Consider the following 18,261-nt stretch of genomic DNA (forward strand, 5'->3'; position numbering starts at 1 on the left):
ATACACATGTAAGATTTTCATAATTAATTCTTTGCCATTTGAATAAATATTAAAACTTAGATGAAATATTTGTAATAAAATCTAATTGCAGATGTTAATCACAATATCTTACCTTTCTTAACTACAATTATTTTATGGAAATATCTATAAAAATCATAATTCAATAACACAACTTTTTATTGCTAATACACTAAAATATATGTAACATTACATCATATGTATTACAAAATAATAGAACTTAATTAATTATAATATAAAATCATAAAAATTATATATACATATAAATAAAATTAAAAAATTATTTCGTGGTGTGCTACGGCCTACTGATAAATCCTAGAATTATTTCATTTCTGTTACACTTTCCGTATATACGTTTGGGTTCATGTTATTAATATAGGAAAAATCACATTTTAAAACCTTCAAAATGTCATTGAGTAGCACTTTAAACCTTGAGATATTTTCACTAACAGTATAAACCTTTACAATGATTTCACTAACATTTTAAACCTTAAAACTAACTTTCATGTTTGTACCGCCACGAAAGATGACGAAACAATAATATCCGTCAACATTAAATAGTTAAACTATACTAGTTTGATTTAAATACTTATTTAATTAATTTAATTTAATTTAATTATTTATGACGATTGATTAAAAACTTAAAAATACACCAAAGCAAAAAAAAATATGAAGAATCATAGGTAAGGTTAAAACATTTGACAAATGTAAAATTGAAGACGACAATATATTTAGAAGATTCATTGGTTTCCAATTGAGAAGTCAATCGATTTGAATCAGAATCTAGTAGAGATGCATTTATAAAAACTAAAACTAATTAAAATTTAAATTAAATCTACATAATTTAACTATTTCGCATTGACGGATCTTATTATTCTTTTATATTTTATGACACTACAAAATGAAAATTAGTTTTAAGGTTTAAAGTGTTTGTAAAATCATATTAAATGTTTAAAGTGTCAGTAAAATCATTTTAAAGGTTTATAGTGTTAGTTAAATTTTCTTGAGATTTAAAGTATTACTAGTGACGCTTTGAAAGTTTAAAACATAATTTTTCCAATTAATATACGAAGCATAATGAGTCAAAGTCCAAACGTAGAGTACAGCTTCAGTATCGTTAAAATATAAAAACATCATATTAGTAATGCCTTTACTAATCAGTTCTATTGATTATTACGAGACGTACGTCTGCTTGTTCTAAATATCCTCATGTTACTTTTAAAATTTAAATTGTTTAGAAATAACGTGGAAAATAATTTAATTGTTAGTGAAAGATTAATAATAAGTTCTGAAAGCAAATCTTAAGTTAGACGATTTGTGTCACATGATTCATGAAATAAATAGATCCCGAAATTTAGGTGGTCAAAAAAGTTTCATGTGTAATTTTGCTTGGTATGAAAAAAATATTATTTCCATTTGCACGGAATAGTCGCCGAAAGTCAGACTTGATTCCATAGTATCCATTTTCTTAAGATTATAAATATAGAAGTTGTCAAACAATATATAACTATAGTGGGTTAGAATTCAGAATGGTAATTAAAAAAAAAGAAGGACTATTCAAGGAAAAAAAAAAGAAAAGATTCAAGAAAATAGTTATAATTTAGAATTTATAGAGAGATAGGTATTTACTGAATAATTATGGTTCTACATGTCTAATTAATTATTGTAAATTCGTATAGTGGATGAAAGATTCGTGATCGAGAAATCCGATATGAACCAATACCTCATCCAAAATCAGAATCAAACGAAAGACGACTAAACCAAAAGAAACTTGATTTGGTCGGTGTTCTTTTCACTTTTAACCTTTTTTTTTTAATCCTATTTTTCTTTGTGTTTGTATTCATCTGTTATGTAATATGCTAATGCTTTGTTCTTACTTTTCTATTTTTTTTCTGTTTACTTTGGAAAAAGTAGTTGAATGTGTTGGAAAAAAGCATATGTTCTGTTCCTGCGGTTTTCAGTTAATGACTTTATAAGAAAAATAGAATTATAGAAACAGCTACTCAAATTAAATCTTGTTTTTGAAGCAAGACATTAACTTACTTTTAGGGTTTGGTCAACTTTTGCAATAGGCAAATATAATCGAATATTTTACTATGCCGTTGATTATTACTCCCTGAACAATTTGGTTAGATGCAAACGTGATAACGAAGAGGAATCTCGCAACATATAGTGGTCATCTATGATATATGTATATTTGTGATCATGTTATTTGAGCATTAATACTTCTTTTAGGCTTCACTTCATGAACCATAAACAAAATGTAAAGAGTTTAGGTTTGCCCATTAGCTATTGGAAACTTGGATTTCAATCTAAGACTCACAGTTACAAAAAAAAAATTGTACTATTTTCAATGTATCAATCTACATATGGATTTTGGAAATTATAAATATGAAAGGTCAATTGGTCAACTTAGGCCCATAATCTGAGGTATTCGTTTTGAAAGTAAACCCTTTTTTAATACTCGCTCTAAATTTCCGTGAAGCAGTTGGCACTCTCGATGCTGCTTGCTCGTTTACCAAATTCGCGCTAATTAGACTAAAGTTTTTACAATTGTACTTTTAATTTTTTCTTTCTAAAAAATACGTATAGTTTAGTTTATAAAAATCACTGGCAAGTGCTACATTAAAATATTAAAACACATAGCATATTAATATTATTATTTTCCCCTGCATAAATTTCTATATATAATCATCCTATCTCCGCACAACTCACAACAACATTGCAACACCTTTCCTCTCCTCTACCCTCACTTCAACTTTTTAGTGGATCCTTTTCCTTTCTTTCTCCACGCCATTGTAAGTTTCAATCTTCCACACTCTTATCTCTTCTTCCTCGTCTTCCATACATACACACAGAGTATATCTCCGTTACCATTTTGCTTATCATTATAGTTCTCTTATGTAGGAAAAAAAAAGGCAGAGAAAATGGAGATTGCTGGAATAGTGATGATGTCATTGAGTCTTATGATGATGCTGATGTGGAAGAGTGTGGATGGTTACGGTGGTTGGGTCAATGCTCGAGCCACATTCTATGGAGGTGCTGATGCTTCCGGTACCATGGGTAATTTTCTTACTCTTCTCTCTCACACCAACTAATTGTATCATTCTTATTTGTGACCATAAATAATTTCAAACTTGAAATATTTTTATAAGAATATGCTACTCCATATGACCAAACGTTATGTAATAGTGCCAATAAATCTTACAAACACTTTTTAGTAATGCACTTACCTAAGTTTGTACACAAATTTTATTTTTTGTGCTGTTGGTGTTTTTGTTGGGATCAGGCGGCGCATGTGGATACGGGAACTTATACAGTCAAGGATACGGCACAAACACGGCAGCTCTAAGCACGGCTTTATTCAACGGTGGCCAAACCTGCGGGGCTTGTTTTCAGATAAAATGCGTAAACGATCCAAAATGGTGTCTCGGGGGAACAATCACCGTCACCGGAACAAACTTTTGTCCACCAAACTTTGCTCAGGCCAACGACGCCGGAGGTTGGTGTAACCCTCCCCAACATCACTTCGATTTGGCTCAGCCCATCTTCCTCCGTATCGCTCAATACAAAGCCGGCGTCGTCCCCGTTCAATACCGGAGGTACGTTTCACCGATCTCGGTTTAGCTCGGTTCGGTTTTAATGATTAAAGATCTTATTTATTAATATCTTCTTGTGCTCTGTTTCGGAAACAGAGTGGCTTGCCGAAGGAAAGGAGGAATACGATTCACCATCAACGGTCACTCATACTTCAACCTCGTACTCGTAACTAACGTAGCCGGCGCCGGAGATGTTATCTCCGTCTCCGTTAAAGGAACCAAAACAGGATGGCAAAGCATGTCAAGAAACTGGGGACAGAACTGGCAAAGCAACGCAAATCTTGATGGTCAAGCTCTCTCGTTCAAAGTAACAACTAGTGATGGCCGTACAGTTGTATCTAACAATGCTACTCCACGTAACTGGAGCTTCGGACAGACTTACACCGGAAGACAGTTCCGGGCTCCGAGGTGATGACGTGGACTATATGGAGGACAGAAAAAAAAAAGTTTTTACTTATTACTGATATTGGAGTTTTCTAGAGTTTGCATAGTTTGAGAAAAAAGTTTCAGGAATTAATCTGATTAACCCTAATCAAAAATAACCAATTTCTGAATGGCGGAAGGTTTTTTTTTTTTCACCGGTAGCTTTTGTAATTCGCCGGTGAGACTGAGGTGAACAGAAAGAAAGAAAAAAAAGCTTTGTGTTTTCACCCGCCGCCTAAGTAATTGAGTTTTTCTTTTTTTTTTTTCTTTTCTTGTCTTTGTATTTTGTTTGGCATTGTCTAATAATAAAATCAAGTTATTTTATAATTTTTAATGCTTTTGCCTCTTCAGTTTGATGTTTTGATTTTGGAAGTGACACAAATATTTCGAGAAATTCATTTTCATTTTTCAACATTTTGATATCGTCGGTTTTAATCGATTCAAAACAAACCCTAACATCGATATTTTTTCCTACAAAGCACATAGTGGCATAGTATCTATTCTCTATACATAATACAATTACAATCACAAAGTAATCTCAATAAAAAAATTTCCTTATGAACTTTTTTTTCCAAAAGTTTAGTCTTCTTGCTCTGATGATTAATGTTAATTTTATTCTTTTTTCATCTTTGACAGCTACGATCCTCTTGAAAACAGCTCCGGTGCAGCTTCTTGTTTCATGTCTTGTAACAATATTTTCAGTTCATCAAGTTTTGCCATAAAACTTCTGGCCTTCAGCTTTTTCCTCCTTGTTGTTGATTATGTGTAATAATCCACGTTTGATGTAATTCGACTATTCCTTATTCTCTCCAACTTGGTATAGATCCATCAATCATGGTACAGGATCAAAACATCTAACGCAAACTAGAATCTAACATTCATCATAATACAATTAGTTCACTCAATCCAAGAATGCTTACCAAACCGAAACTAGAAAAACTCCCTTTTACTCAATTCTCCAATCTTGTTCATGTTTTTCTTCTAATTAACAAATACAACATAAATATCATCATGTCTTGGGGGATTCTTGTTTTTTTTTTTTGGAAATTGATATTTGTGTAAATTCCACACAAAAAAGCCTGTAATAATTATGACTGTAATAATCTCACACTAATGTTATTTACCTATTGGAAAAGTTTAGGATAATTTATTATATAACTAGTTTTGAAATTGGGCAAAAGGAAAATTTAAATAATTGTTTTTAAAAAAAAAGGCTTACTGGGCTTTTTGTGTTTCCTCGCTCTTTGGTATTTTTTTTCTTTTCTGCTAAAGTAGAGCCGAATAGCCGATTTAAGCGTGTGTGTGGAATATACTCTATACGAGGTAGAGGGTTCACATAATCAAAGGGAAAAGGAAAGACACTAGCTGAGGTAGAGTCTTTGGAAAGAGTCTGCTGTCTTCTTCAAAAGGCGATTCCTCCTGAGCTCTTACTAAAGAGTCAAGTCTTTCAGTCTCTCTGTAATTAAGCTTCATTGATCTAATAATGGGTCTCTTGCTGCATTGTTACAGGTTCATTTTGTAACGGCAAGAGAGTTTGAGAGAGCGTTGTTTCTGGGTTCTTTCTTTTTGACAGTTTTTTTATCTTAGTTCTCGAATTAGGGTTCTTCATCCGAGGCCCGAGGGGTTAGAGAGACAGAGAGTGAGCAATCGTCTTGTGGAAGCTCGTTGGCGAGGGAAGGGTTTTATGTTCTTACTGAGTGTTCTGTAATATTTCTCATGATTCGTTTTATGTTGTTGGAACTTGGAAGTTAGGAGCGAGTTCAATAAAAATCTAATCTTTCCAGGTGATTTTGGATTTCTCATTTTTTTTTTCTTTTCTTTCTATTTTCTTACCACGCTATGGTTTCCTTTTAAACTTGCATTGGTTGTTTTTTTTTTACCAGGATTATTCAGTGAAAAAGTTTTCATATTTTCCTTAGCTGAATGGATAGGATAAGTCAATTGCCTGATGAACTTCTCTTGAGAATATTGTCTTTACTGCCTACTGCTAAAGATGTTGTGGCTACAATGGTTTTGTCTAAACGTTGGCAATTTCTTTGGATGTATGTGCCAAGGCTTGTGTACGATGATGATAGCTATCAGGGTATAGATTACGGAAGATTCTCGCGGTTTGTAGACAGGTCTTTGATATTCCACAAGGCTCCAGTGCTAGAAACTTTGCATTTCAAACTTGGTAAAATCTGTGGTGCTGGAGATGTTCATGTATGGATTAGAGCTGCTGATAAATGCTCTGTGCGTGAGCTGATTATTGAAATCGACTTTTCTTCTAGTGTAACTCAGGCCACACTTCCAAGGAGTTTGTATACAGGGTGTAGCACGCTTGTCAAATTGAAACTAGATAACGCGGTTCTTGTGGATGTCATCTTTTCCTCTGTTTCTTTCCCATCCCTCAAGACATTGAGCCTTTTAGAGGTGAAGTACCCAGGTGGTGACGGATTTGTCAAGAGGCTTTTATCTAATTATCCTGTTCTTGAAGACTGGGATGTGGAACGATGTCCTGATGACAATGTGACCATTTTCACTGTGAAAGTTCCTTCTCTCAAGATTTTATCCTTGCGAACACTGAGTTTTAGAGTTAACGACGATGCACAAGGGTTTGTGATAGATGCTCCTTCTTTGGAATGCTTGGATCTTGTTGATCATGCGGGTGGGTTTTGTGTCATTGAGAGTGACATGCCTAATATTGAAGACGCAGATATTGACGTCACGTATCATCTTCCTCGTAAGATTCTGAGTTCTATAGCTTCAGTCCAACATCTCGAGTTATGTTTACTAACGTCAAAGGTATTTTTCTTGGTTACTTGCGAGTTTGTTGTTTATATCATTCTTGCTTTTTTTTTATGAGAATCAGTAAATCAGTAAGTGTTATTCATAGCCTTTCTTTTGCAGGATGCATATCCACTTGGTAGTATCTTCCGATGTCTTACACATGTAAAGATATGCACATGCGAGGTAGAATGGTTGAATCTACTTATGCGTGTGCTTAATGATTCACCTAAATTACGAGATCTCAAACTGGAACAGGTCTATATATTTCAAACCATTTGATTTGAGAGTCTTTTGACTAGTGTATCCAACTACTTATCTCAGTATATATGTTTACATACACTTCTTTCTTGTTAATTTTATACCAGTACCATCCCCTTCGAGCTGACGAACCACGCCCTTGCTGGAATGAACCGAGTCAGGTTCCATTATGTATGCTATCGAGTCTTAAAACTGTCGAATGGGTTAAGTATGAAGGAACGAAAGAAGAGAAAGAAGTGGGAGATTCTTAGATAAAGTAACAATCAAACCAAAATCCACCTGCCGCCGCAAAAAACTTAAAATGATAAAGGAGTTGTCGCTTTCGCCCAGAAGTTCGCCTACTTGCAGCCTTTCGTTTGACTGAAGTTACAGGTTCAGCTCCGAGGGAGAGAGGAAATATGTTTAATATTCTAGTGGGTTTGGTCTGAATCTCAGAGATTCTGAGTCGTCTTAAGCACTTTATTATTATAAGTAAGTGTAAGTGTATATATGAAGGATTGTAATTATCCTAAAAGTCGCAAAAGAAATTAAAAATTGGATTTGTAATTATCAATAAGTTAAACCCTAGTGTGTAGATTATATATACTCTGTAAAAGATCTAAAAAGACATTTTCTCGCCGCCTCCCTTCTTGCTCTTTCTTTTCCTCTCTCTTACTTCCTCCCTATGCTCTTCTCTTCTCTTCTCATGGCTTCTTCCAATGAGATCATTGCTCCATCTGATTCGTCTTCTCTCGTCAATATCAACATGTCCAACGTCAAACAACTCACGTCCACGAATTTCCTGATGTGGAATCGCCAAGTTCATGCTCTTTTGGCCGGCTACGATCTATTCGACTATCTCGACGGATCGATCTCTACTCCTGATGCTACGGTCACCACGAATGGTGTTCCTACTGCTAATCCTCTTCACAAACACTGGCAACGACAGGATAATCTCATTTATTCTGGGCTGTTAGGTACGATCTCCGACTCTGTTCAGCCTCTCTTATCCAAGGCGAAGACGTCGGCTGAGATCTGGACCACTCTCCGGGATACCTATGCTAATCCTAGCCGTGCCCACATCAAGCAGATCCGCGATCAGCTTACTCAATGAAAGAAAGGTACCAAGACCATCGATGAGTACGTTCAAGGCTTTACTACTCGATTCGATCAGTTGGCGTTGCTTTGATAGTCCCATTGCACATGAAGATCAAATTGATTACATCCTTGGTGGCCTTTCTGACGATTACCGTCGCATCACTGGCCAGATTGAGGGTCGTGATACTACTCCCAAAATCACTGAAGTTAATGAAAAGCTTATTCACCATGAACTCAAGCTTCAGAACATGGTCAACGTGTCCACTGCGGTTACTGCAACTGCTAACACTGTCTCCTCCAGAGCTTCTGGGTACAATCCGAATTCACGTTACCAACCTCGACGTGGGTCCTCTCATCACAATGCTTCTCGTGGTGATTCTCGTGGTTCTGGACGAGGTTATCAAGGACAGTGTCAAATATGTGGTGTTTATGGCCACAGTGCGTGGCGATGCTCGCAATTCCAATCCACTGGTGGTCATACTGCTCCTCATGGTGGTTATAATTATCCTGGAGGTCCACCGTCGTCTATGATGCCTTGGCAGCCCCGTGCCAATGTTGCCCAGGTGCCATCGTACAATCCGGCGAACTGGATTATGGATTCTGGCGCCACACACTACTTGACGTCTGACTTGGCAAATCTCTCGGTTCATCAGCCGTACATAGGCGGTGAAGAAGTCACCATCGCCGATGGTTCAGGCATACCCATTTCAAAAATTGGTTCCGCCATTCTCCCTACTCCAACTCGTTCACTTGCTCTTACTAATATTTTATATGTCCGGAATGTTTGCAAGAATCTCATATCGGTGTATCGCTTGTGTAACGCTAATAATGTTTCGGTGGAATTCTATCCTGCGTTTTTTCAGGTGAAGGACTTGAGCACGGGGGCCCGGTTACTCCTAGGTCGAACTAAGAATGAGCTGTATGAGTGGCCGGTTGTCAATAACACCATCACGAGCTTTGCTGCCTCTCCCACTCCAATCACCGACCTTCACTCATGGCATTCTCGACTTGGTCATCCATCTTTACCTATTTTGAAAGCTATTATTTCGCAATTTGCTTTACCCATTTCTACTTCCAAAACCAAACAATTATCTTGTTCTGATTGTCTCATCAATAAAAGTCATAAATTGCCATTCCATTCAAACACCATTGTCTCTACTAAACCTCTTGAATATCTTTATTCTGATGTATGGACATCTCCTATTGTGTCCATAGACAACTTTAAATACTACCTCGTTATTGTGGATCAATTTACACGATATACTTGGTTGTATCCACTAAAACAAAAATCCCAAGTTAAAGAGGTGTTTATAGCTTTCAAAGCCCTTGTCGAGAATCGCTTTAATGGTCGGGTTGGCACATTGTACTCGGATAATGAGGGTGAATTTATAGCCTTGCGTTCACACTTGGCAGCGAATGGTATCTCTCATCTCACGACACCGCCTCACACACCGGAACATAACGGAGTATCCGAACGAAAGCATCGCCACGTCGTTGAGACTGGACTCGCTCTACTTAGTCAAGCCTCAGTTCCCAAGATATATTGGCCCTATGCTTTCGCGACTGCGGTGTACTTAATTAACCGCATGCCAACAGAGGTATTATCGGGTGCTTCTCCGTATGTCAGGTTGTTCCAGCAGTCTCCAAACTATCTCAAGCTCCGTGTGTTTGGGTGTTTATGCTTTCCATGGCTACGCCCTTACTCATCGAATAAGCTGGACGATCGTTCTTTGCTGTGTGTGTTTCTCGGATATTCACTGACACAAAGCGCCTATCTCTGTTCTGATATCAAAACGGGTCGTGTCTACACTTCAAGGCATGTTCAATTCGTTGAGCAACAGTTTCCCTTTGCCATTGCTCAACTCGGGATTCTTCCCACGCTGGGCACTGTTGTCTCTTCATCATCTCCATCGGTTGGCATACTGATTTTACAACGTCCTACAGCTCATACGCCTCTCCCCCCATGTACGGTCCTTCCACCGTCTCCGCCGCCGGCTCCGTCGTCTACTACCACGTCCACTTTGTCGCCAACGCAAGCTCCTTCACTGGACCGTCAGACAGTGTCACCGTCGTCCAACTCACCTCATACCCATGATGAATCCATCGACTCGCATTCATCCTCCTCGCATAACCAACCTCCCGCAAGTCCACAGATAAATTCTCCACATTCACCAGGCCCACAAACCGAAAGCCCATCATCCACTCACCAATCCACTCAAACAGAACCCATATCACCAAGCCCAAATCCATTACCCTCACCAAGCCCAAATCCAACACCAAATTCATCACCATCTTCACCATCGACCACCCCTCTCTCCCAAAAGCCGTCGAGTCCATCGCCACCTCCTCAACCAGCGAATACTCATCTAATGCAAACCAACTCCAAAAATAATATTGTCAAGCCAACCCACAAATTAAATCTGTTAGTCGAAACAACCAAACACTTTATCCCGACGACGGTGGCACAGGCTCTCAAGGATCCTCGGTGGCGACAGGCTATGATTGATGAGTACAATGCTCAAATGCGATACCGGACATGGGATGTTGTTCCTCCATCGCCAACTCAAAATGTTATCACCTGTAAGTGGATTTTTACCATCAAATATCTTCCTGATGGCTCTGTTGACAGATATAAAGCAAGGCTCGTTGCGCGTGGTTTTAACCAACAATACAGCTTGGACTATTCTGAAAAATTTAGTCCGGTGATCAAAGCCACGACGATCCGGATGGTGCTCGAGGTGGCGGTGAAGAAAAATTGGTCCATACAACAAGTGGATATTAATAATGCGTTTCTGCAAGGCACTCTAAAGGAAGAGGTCTATGTCTCGCAACCACCCGACTTTGTGGACAAAGACAACCCACAGTATGTTTGCAAGCTGAACAAAGCGTTATATGGGTTGAAACAGGCACCTCGCGCATGGTACCAAGAACTGAAGACGTTTCTACAAACCTCCGGTTTCAAAAATTCCCTTGCCGATACCTCCTTGTTCATCTACCACAACGGCAATGACTACATTTATGTGTTGGTCTATGTGGATGATATTATTATTACTGGCGTTCCCTCTCTTGTTCAGGCTTTTCAGTTTGCTCTTGCACAACGGTTTTCTATCAAGGAACTTGGTCCATTGAGCTATTTTCTGGGAATTGAGGCCACACGATCTTCCCGAGGTATGTATCTGATGCAACGTAAGTATATAATTAATTTACTCACCAAAACTCTTATGCTTGATACCAAACCAGTTGCCACACCGATGGTCACGTCGCCTAACCTTACTATTGATTCTGGTACTCCTCTTTCTGATGCGAAGGAGTATCGCGCTGTCATCGGCAGTCTTCAGTATCTTTCATTCACACGGCCGGATATAGCTTTTGTTGTCAATCGTCTTTCACAATTTATGCATAAGCCGACGGATAAACATTGGCAAGCGGCGAAGCATGTCCTCCGCTATCTTGCTGGAACCAAGTCTCATGGTATTTTTCTTCGCGCAGATGCCACTCTTACTATTCACGCCTTCTCAGATGCTGATTGGGGTCGAACTCACAATACCTACACATCTACGAACGCCTACATCATTTATTTTGGTGCTAGTCTGATCTCGTGGTCCTCGAAGAAGCAATGCAGTGTCTCCCGGTCGTCTACGGAAGCTGAATACAAAGCGGTTGCCAATGCTGCCTCCGAACTCCGTTGGATTTGTTCCCTGTTATCTAAAATGGGCATCGTTTTACCGGTTGCACCTGTTCTATATTGCGATAATGTGGGAGCAACATATTTATGTGCCAATCCGGTTTTTCATACCCGCATGAAGCACATAGCTATTAATTACAACTTTGTCCGTGAATTCATTCAATTTGGGGTTCTGCGCGTCGCTCATGTCTCTACTCACGATCAACTTGCTGATGCTTTAACCAAACCCTTTCCACGTCCAAAGTTTGAAGAACTAATATCCAAGATTGGCGTCAGACAACTGCCTTCATCTTGAGGGGGTGTATAAGGAAGTGTATATATGAAGGATCTAATTGTAATTATCTATAAGTTAAACCCTAGTCTGTAGACTATATATACTCTGCAAATCATTCATCTAAGGTATCAATCTAATAATTTAGTCACAATTATGTCTTCTTTACCAAACAAATTTCTTAAGTTTTTTTTGCTCTGCGTCTTTGCGTTGGTACGAAGAAGTATAAGGAACAACTATGGCTTGTTCGTTTGGTTGACGCAGACGGCTGCGACAGCGGCAGCGGCTACGTTTACGTTTTTAACCGCTGAATCAAAACAACGTTTAAAAATGTTTAAAAATGTTAGACGCAGGTCGCAGCATTTGCCGCAACGTCTTGACGCAGGTACCTGCGACAAGTAAACAAACAAACGTATCTGCGTCTGCCGCAGCCGCAGGTACCTGCGTCAATCAAACGAACAAGCCCAATCTTCCTTAGTTTTTAATGATCTTTTGTTCAATTTCTATAATTTTTATCTGTTCTACTTAGGTACGGTTTGGTTAGTCTCTTCATTTGTTTTGATGTCCTTTTTCTTCTTCTAGTTTTTACATCATCAACCTTTTTTCTTATAATGATCATTGTTTCTGCATTTTACTTTTGACCCATCTCCACTGCTTTCCCCTCTAGCTCGACTCGGTGAAGTCATGGCTGCAGCCTGCAGTGTAGACCAAACTATTATAGTTATATTATCATTTTTTTAATTTGTTTTTTGTTCAAAAGTTCTGTTGAAGATAAAAACAATCCTAAGGATTTTTCTTTTTGGTTCAACTATTGTAGTATTAATGACTTTTAAAATTGGATTGTTATTCAAAAAACAAAAAATTTAAAATTGGATTATTAATTAATTGACCAAAAGAAAAATTGGATTGATAAATTCGGTTAAGGCATTTTTTGGTTTTGGTTAAATTGGGTATCCCAAAGGTCCGGTTTGGCCGGTTTTGTTGGATAATTCATCAAATAAAATTACCGGTAAGGGTTTTAGCCTTTTAGGTCTTCTTCTTTCACAAGTCTCTCTCCACATATTCTTCTCAAGTTTTGATTCTCGTCTTTCTTTCATTGTTTTTGATTCTCGCTATCGCTAAGGTTTGTTTTAAACATGCATTTCTTACAACTATTTGTTAATTTCATTTTTTGGATCCTGTAAATATTTACACTTTATTATTCATATGTCTCTTATGCTTTTTTTTTTTCCAGGAATTTTAATGTTGTTAGGAATTAACAGAACATAAAATGTTCCAATCTTTTTTTTTTTTTTTTTTTTTTTGTAAAAATTCTTTTTCCTAACTGATTTAAGGTTATGACATTGACAGAGATATTTGTAGAAGCTGAAAGCTTTGGAATCTTGAGAGGATTAACTTGCAATTATGGATAGGTTAAGCCAATTGCCTGATGAACTTCTCTTGAGAATATTGTCGTTACTACCTGCGAAAGATGTTGTGGTCACAATGGTTTTGTCTAAACGTTGGCAATTTCTTTGGATGTTTGTGCCAAAACTTGTGTACGATGATAGCTATCAAGATATCGATTACGGAAGATTTTCGCGGTTTGTAGACAGGTGTTTGATATTGCACAAGGCTCCAGTGCTAGAAACTTTGCATTTCAAACTTGGTCAACTCTGTGATGGCGAAGATATTCATGTATGGATTAGAGCTGCAAACAAATGCTCTGTGCGTGAGCTGATTATCGAAATCGACACTTCTTTTAGTGCATCACCAGCCATTCTTCCAAGGAGTTTCTACACAGAGAGTAGCATGCTTGTCTCACTGAGCCTAAACAATGTGATTCTTTTGGATGTTTATTACTCAGTTTCGTTCCCATCACTCAAAACTTTGGGCCTTTTAGGTGTCAAGTATCCAGGCAACGAATTTGTCAACAGTCTTTTGTCCAATTGTCATGTTCTTGAAGACTTGGGTGTGGAACAATGCGCAGATGACAATGTGAACATTTTCACCGTTAAAGTTCCATCTCTCAAGAGTTTAGCCTTGCATTCATCAGATGATAGAGTTGAAGACGATGCACAAGGGTTTGTGATAGATGCTCCTTCTCTGGAATGGTTGGATCTTGTTGATTATATGGGTGGGTTTTGTGTCATTGAGAGTAATATGCCAAAGATTGTACAGGCATATATTGACGTCACTTATAGTCTTCCTCAGAAGATTCTGAGTTGTATTACTTCAGTCCAGCATCTCGACTTATGTTTACTTACCTCACAGGTATTTTTCTTAGTTACTTGCAAGTTGTAGTTTTATTTTTTATTATTTTTGTGAGACTCAGTTAGTGTACGTCTCTTTTGCAGGATGCTTATCCTGTTGGTAGTATCTTCCCATCTCTTGTATGTTTAAAGATATGCACATGTGAGACAGAATGGTTGAATCTACTTATGCGTGTGATTAAAGATTCACCTAAATTACGAGCTCTTAAACTTGGGCAGGTATATATATTTTCAAATCAGTTCACTGAGTGGATCTTTTGACTAGTGTGTATTTCAGTATATATGTTGATCTAATGCACTGCATGGACTTATATCTCGCCGATTTATATCAGTCACATGACCGTCTAGCTAACCAAACACGCTCTTACTGGAGTGAACCGAGTTCTGTTCCTGAATGTGTGTTAACGAATCTTGAATCCCTCGAATGGTTAGAATATGAAGGAATAAAAGAAGAGAAAGAAGTTGCGGCTTATATCTTAAGAACTGGAAGCTGCTTGAAGAAAGTAACTATAAAACCTAAATCCACCAGCCACCGCAAGAAACTTGAAATGATCAAAGAGTTATCGTTTTCACCTAGAAGTTCGCCTTCTTGTCGGCTTTCGTTTGACTGAAGTTACAGTTTCAGGCTTTCAGCTACGATGGAGAAGAAATGTTACCTCGACTTGTTGGGACAAGGCACTGAATCCAAAATCAGAGACTTTCAGATCAATTTTTCTAGTGGTTTGGTCTGAATCTTAAGCACTTAATTGTGTCTTTCTTTACCAAAACAACAACTTTCTTATGTTTTCTATGATCTTTTGTTCAATTTCTGTAATTTCTATCTCTTCCATTTAGGTACGGTTTGGGGTTTTCATGTTTTGTTTTGATGTCCATTTTACTCTTCTAATTTTATGGTATCAATCAAACTTTTTTTTTTTTTTTTTTTTTTATATATAATGATTATTGTTGTTTGCTTTTTTACCCATGCCCCACTCTGTTTCCGATCCCGGTCTAGCTCGAAGGTTTACCATCTTATCTTACGAATAGGTACGGGAAGCTAGAAATGTGAATGACATCCATCTTAAGAAGATAGAAATAATCCTAAGTATTATTTAGCACATACAGACACAGTACAGTACTTACTATAATCTAATTTTTGATTCAATATTGAATTTTCGGTTTAACAATGTTTTTGGTTCGGTTTAACACTCTGTGCATGACCTTGTTTACATGCTGCAAAATGCTTGTGACATTGAAACTAATGAACGCCATTTTTGTGGATGATGTTTATTCCCATTTTATTTCCCATCCCTCAAAAATTTGTTGGCTTTTATCCATGAAGTACCCTGGTCACGAATTTGTTAACAGGTAATTATATCAAGTTGTCCCAGGGGCCAGGAGTACTTGTCATTACTGCCAAGGTATTCACCAATTTGTCACTTGTCAGCTTGCATTCAGCTGAGCCTGAGGTTATGGTCAATTTTAGATCAGCTATATTACAACTTATTAGTTAATTGGCTTTATCTTTTCTGTAATTAGTTCTTTGAAAATTCAAAGTTCTTGCTCCACATTTAATTAAGGGTTTGTTGGCAAAATAGTACATTTTCAAAACTTAATTGGATTGGTAGTACATTCACTATTTATAATTGGAGAAATAGATGGTTTTTACTATTTGTGTAATAGAAGAGATGTGAGATAGATAAGAAAATGGGGTATAGTGAATGTAATAATTCTCCAATTAAGTTTTAAAAATGTACTAAAACTCCAATTTTCTCTTTAATTAAACACCTCTTGGTTAGAGGAGAGGGTTCCAATTTTCACAAAGCTAGATGAAATATGTGTTTTTTGTTTGATCAAAGTGTTGATGATAAAGTTCTTAAAGCTCTTCTACTTTTTTACTTTTAAATGTTGTTTATCTTACGTTACACGTCTCTCTGGATTGTGTAGGATTATTCAAACTTCTATGTTTTTTTTTCTAAAAGAGAAAATTATATTTTGGTATTTACTATTTAGACTAATCTGTTTTTTTGTTTCGACAATTAAAAGACTACTCTAAGAGGGGGTATTAAATTACAATTTTAAAAGATTCTGGTTTTTTACTAAAATCTTCAGTTTGTGATTTTTAAATCACTATCCAAATTCAGTATTATTGAATTTGAAATTTCCTTAAAATCAGTCAAAGTAATTTAGAATATTTTGTTATTCAATTAGACATTTATATAAATCTTATAAAATCTAGTGTTATTCAAATTTGACACAATTTTTTTGTAAAAGTATTTAACATGGATTTTAAAAGATTTTGGATAGTTCCTTAGTTGAAAACTAGTGAGAAATATGAACGAAACAATCTCACCTCTATATGTGTTATTATGAAGGATTTAAAAAAAAAAAAATACAAATTCTCAAGAAAAAAAAGCATCGTCTTTCTTTGCTCTTTCTCTTTCATAAGGTTTCAAAACAAGACAAAACAAAAAAAAACCAGAATCGAGATTTGAGAAACGAATTGATACCCAGATTTTTGTTTTTGTTTTTTTTGTTACTTTTAATAGAGATCCATTTATTTTGTTGAACTGAACAAGAGGAAGAACTAAGCCGATTAAATAATTAATTTAATTTAATAAATAACAAGACTAGCGAGACAACAGTGATCTGATCTCTGCTTCATGTTCGAAAATTAATAAATAGAATTCAAACTAATTTTTCTTCTATAAGAAAAGCTTCAGAAGGTCCAGAAACCAAGAATAAGGCTGACGACGGCGAATGCGCCAGTGAGCTTTGCAGCACCACTAGTAGGAGCTACGGCTGGACCGTCGAACTCAGATGGCGAAGGAGCTGGAGAGAAAGCAGAGTTACGAGGAGTGACGACAACTAGGCGTAGCTTCTAACCCTTTTGACAGTGACCCTCTGTTCCACTGATGAAGTAAGCCGGACCGGATTGGTCTAGCTTCACCTTTGTGTTCCCATCGGTGTAGCTGGCTTTAGGGCTCGTGGTGTTGCACTTCTCGTAAGCTTCTCGTGTCACTTGGAGAACAAAGTCTTTACCGGCTTCGTACTTGAAAACAATAAAGTCTCCAACTTTGAAGCGAGCTTTTTGAGCCCATTCGTTGAAAGAGAAAGAAGCTGAAGGAGGAATCTTCCAGTCACCGGCTTTTCCACCGACGGTAAAAAGCTTCAGAAGAAAGAAATGCACAGGAATATGGTAACTAGAAGAGAAGAAGAAGAAGCCATTAATTAGTAGACACAGACCTGACTTTTGTGTCTGAGAAGTCGATGAACCTATTTGTCTTTTGTGTGAATTTCTTAAAATCTTTCATAAATCTCACCAAATCACAAACTATTTTTTCTTTTCTAAAATAAAAATAATAACAAATCCACCAAAGTATCATACAATTTCTTTAAAATCTCTCAAAATCCAAAATTTCCTAAATCTTACAAAATCTTTTAAAATTCTAATTTCAATACCCCCTCTAATACCGTATTTTGTTAACATGCATCAACCATTTCCGGTCCCCGTTTAGCTGGAATAAGTAAAATCATGACTACAGTGTAAACCAAGCTATGTTCGGTCATCTTACGTACGATTGAGTTGGTACGGGAAAATAGAATGTCTGCAAAAAAAAAAAAAAAAAGAAACTCCATGTTAAGAAAATAAAAATAATCCTAAGTATTAAAAAGCACGTGTGTAAGGCTTAATATCATCCCAGATATTTGTTATAGACGTAGTCTAAATGTCTACTTATAAATTCGATTTGAGTTTTTGGTTTAGTTTTTATTTTTTGGTTCGGTTCGATTCAATTAGCTTATTAGACCATGATTAGTGGAGGTTACTTCCCAAAATTCTTTTATTAAAAAGTAATAAAAAAATACAGAAAAGAGAGAGAAAGGTAAAGGAACGTTTCTCAAGTTACCAAGGAAAGGAACGTTTCTCTC

General features: G+C 36.8%; 2 protein-coding genes and 2 pseudogenes across 4 annotated transcripts; 3 read left to right on the forward strand and 1 right to left on the reverse strand.

Moving 5' to 3' along the window:
• The first annotated feature begins 2,724 nt into the window (after positions 1-2,724).
• LOC104761689 (expansin-A14) lies at positions 2,725-4,875 on the forward strand. Of its 2 annotated transcripts, XM_087500231.1 has the most exons (5): positions 2,732-2,816; positions 2,926-3,081; positions 3,308-3,620; positions 3,714-4,025; positions 4,677-4,875. In XM_087500231.1, exons 2-5 carry the CDS (start codon positions 2,946-2,948, stop codon positions 4,807-4,809), a joined length of 894 nt encoding a protein of 297 aa, XP_087356357.1. In that variant the 5' UTR covers positions 2,732-2,816; positions 2,926-2,945; the 3' UTR covers positions 4,810-4,875. The 2 variants fall into 2 exon arrangements, with proteins under 2 accessions (XP_010483107.1, XP_087356357.1); XM_010484805.2 differs by lacking the exon at positions 4,677-4,875 and having other exon boundaries at positions 2,725-2,816; positions 3,714-4,367.
• Positions 4,876-5,384: 509 nt separating this feature from the next.
• On the forward strand, positions 5,385-7,648 carry LOC104761690 (putative FBD-associated F-box protein At1g32375; annotated as a pseudogene). Its single transcript, XR_015589366.1, has 4 exons — positions 5,385-5,824; positions 5,924-6,824; positions 6,930-7,064; positions 7,175-7,648. The product of XR_015589366.1 is annotated as a putative FBD-associated F-box protein At1g32375 (transcript).
• Positions 7,649-13,381: 5,733 nt separating this feature from the next.
• On the forward strand, positions 13,382-15,278 carry LOC104761691 (putative FBD-associated F-box protein At1g32375). Its single transcript, XM_010484808.3, has 3 exons — positions 13,382-14,353; positions 14,437-14,571; positions 14,685-15,278. The coding sequence occupies exons 1-3, from the start codon at positions 13,505-13,507 to the stop codon at positions 14,961-14,963; spliced, it is 1,263 nt and encodes a 420-aa protein (XP_010483110.2). The 5' UTR covers positions 13,382-13,504; the 3' UTR covers positions 14,964-15,278.
• Positions 15,279-16,981: 1,703 nt separating this feature from the next.
• On the reverse strand, positions 16,982-17,559 carry LOC104763499 (early nodulin-like protein 15 pseudogene; annotated as a pseudogene).
• Positions 17,560-18,261: the final 702 nt, after the last annotated feature.

This window comes from Camelina sativa, chromosome 18, assembly GCF_030686135.1.
Source record: "Camelina sativa cultivar CO46 ecotype springtype chromosome 18, ASM3068613v1".
NCBI classification, from domain to species: domain Eukaryota; kingdom Viridiplantae; phylum Streptophyta; class Magnoliopsida; order Brassicales; family Brassicaceae; genus Camelina; species Camelina sativa.

Bases quoted from the DNA above. Each gene is read 5' to 3' on its own strand.
- LOC104761689 (XM_087500231.1), top strand. From the start codon at position 2,946: ATGGAGATTGCTGGAATAGTGATGATGTCATTGAGTCTTATGATGATG. The intron at 3,082-3,307 runs GTAATTTTCTTA...TGTTGGGATCAG, and splicing joins TGATGCTTCCGGTACCATGG to GCGGCGCATGTGGATACGGG. The intron at 4,026-4,676 runs GTGATGACGTGG...CATCTTTGACAG, and splicing joins AGACAGTTCCGGGCTCCGAG to CTACGATCCTCTTGAAAACA.
- LOC104761691 (XM_010484808.3), top strand. From the start codon at position 13,505: ATGGATAGGTTAAGCCAATTGCCTGATGAACTTCTCTTGAGAATATTG. The intron at 14,354-14,436 runs GTATTTTTCTTA...TCTCTTTTGCAG, and splicing joins TATGTTTACTTACCTCACAG to GATGCTTATCCTGTTGGTAG. The intron at 14,572-14,684 runs GTATATATATTT...GATTTATATCAG, and splicing joins GAGCTCTTAAACTTGGGCAG to TCACATGACCGTCTAGCTAA.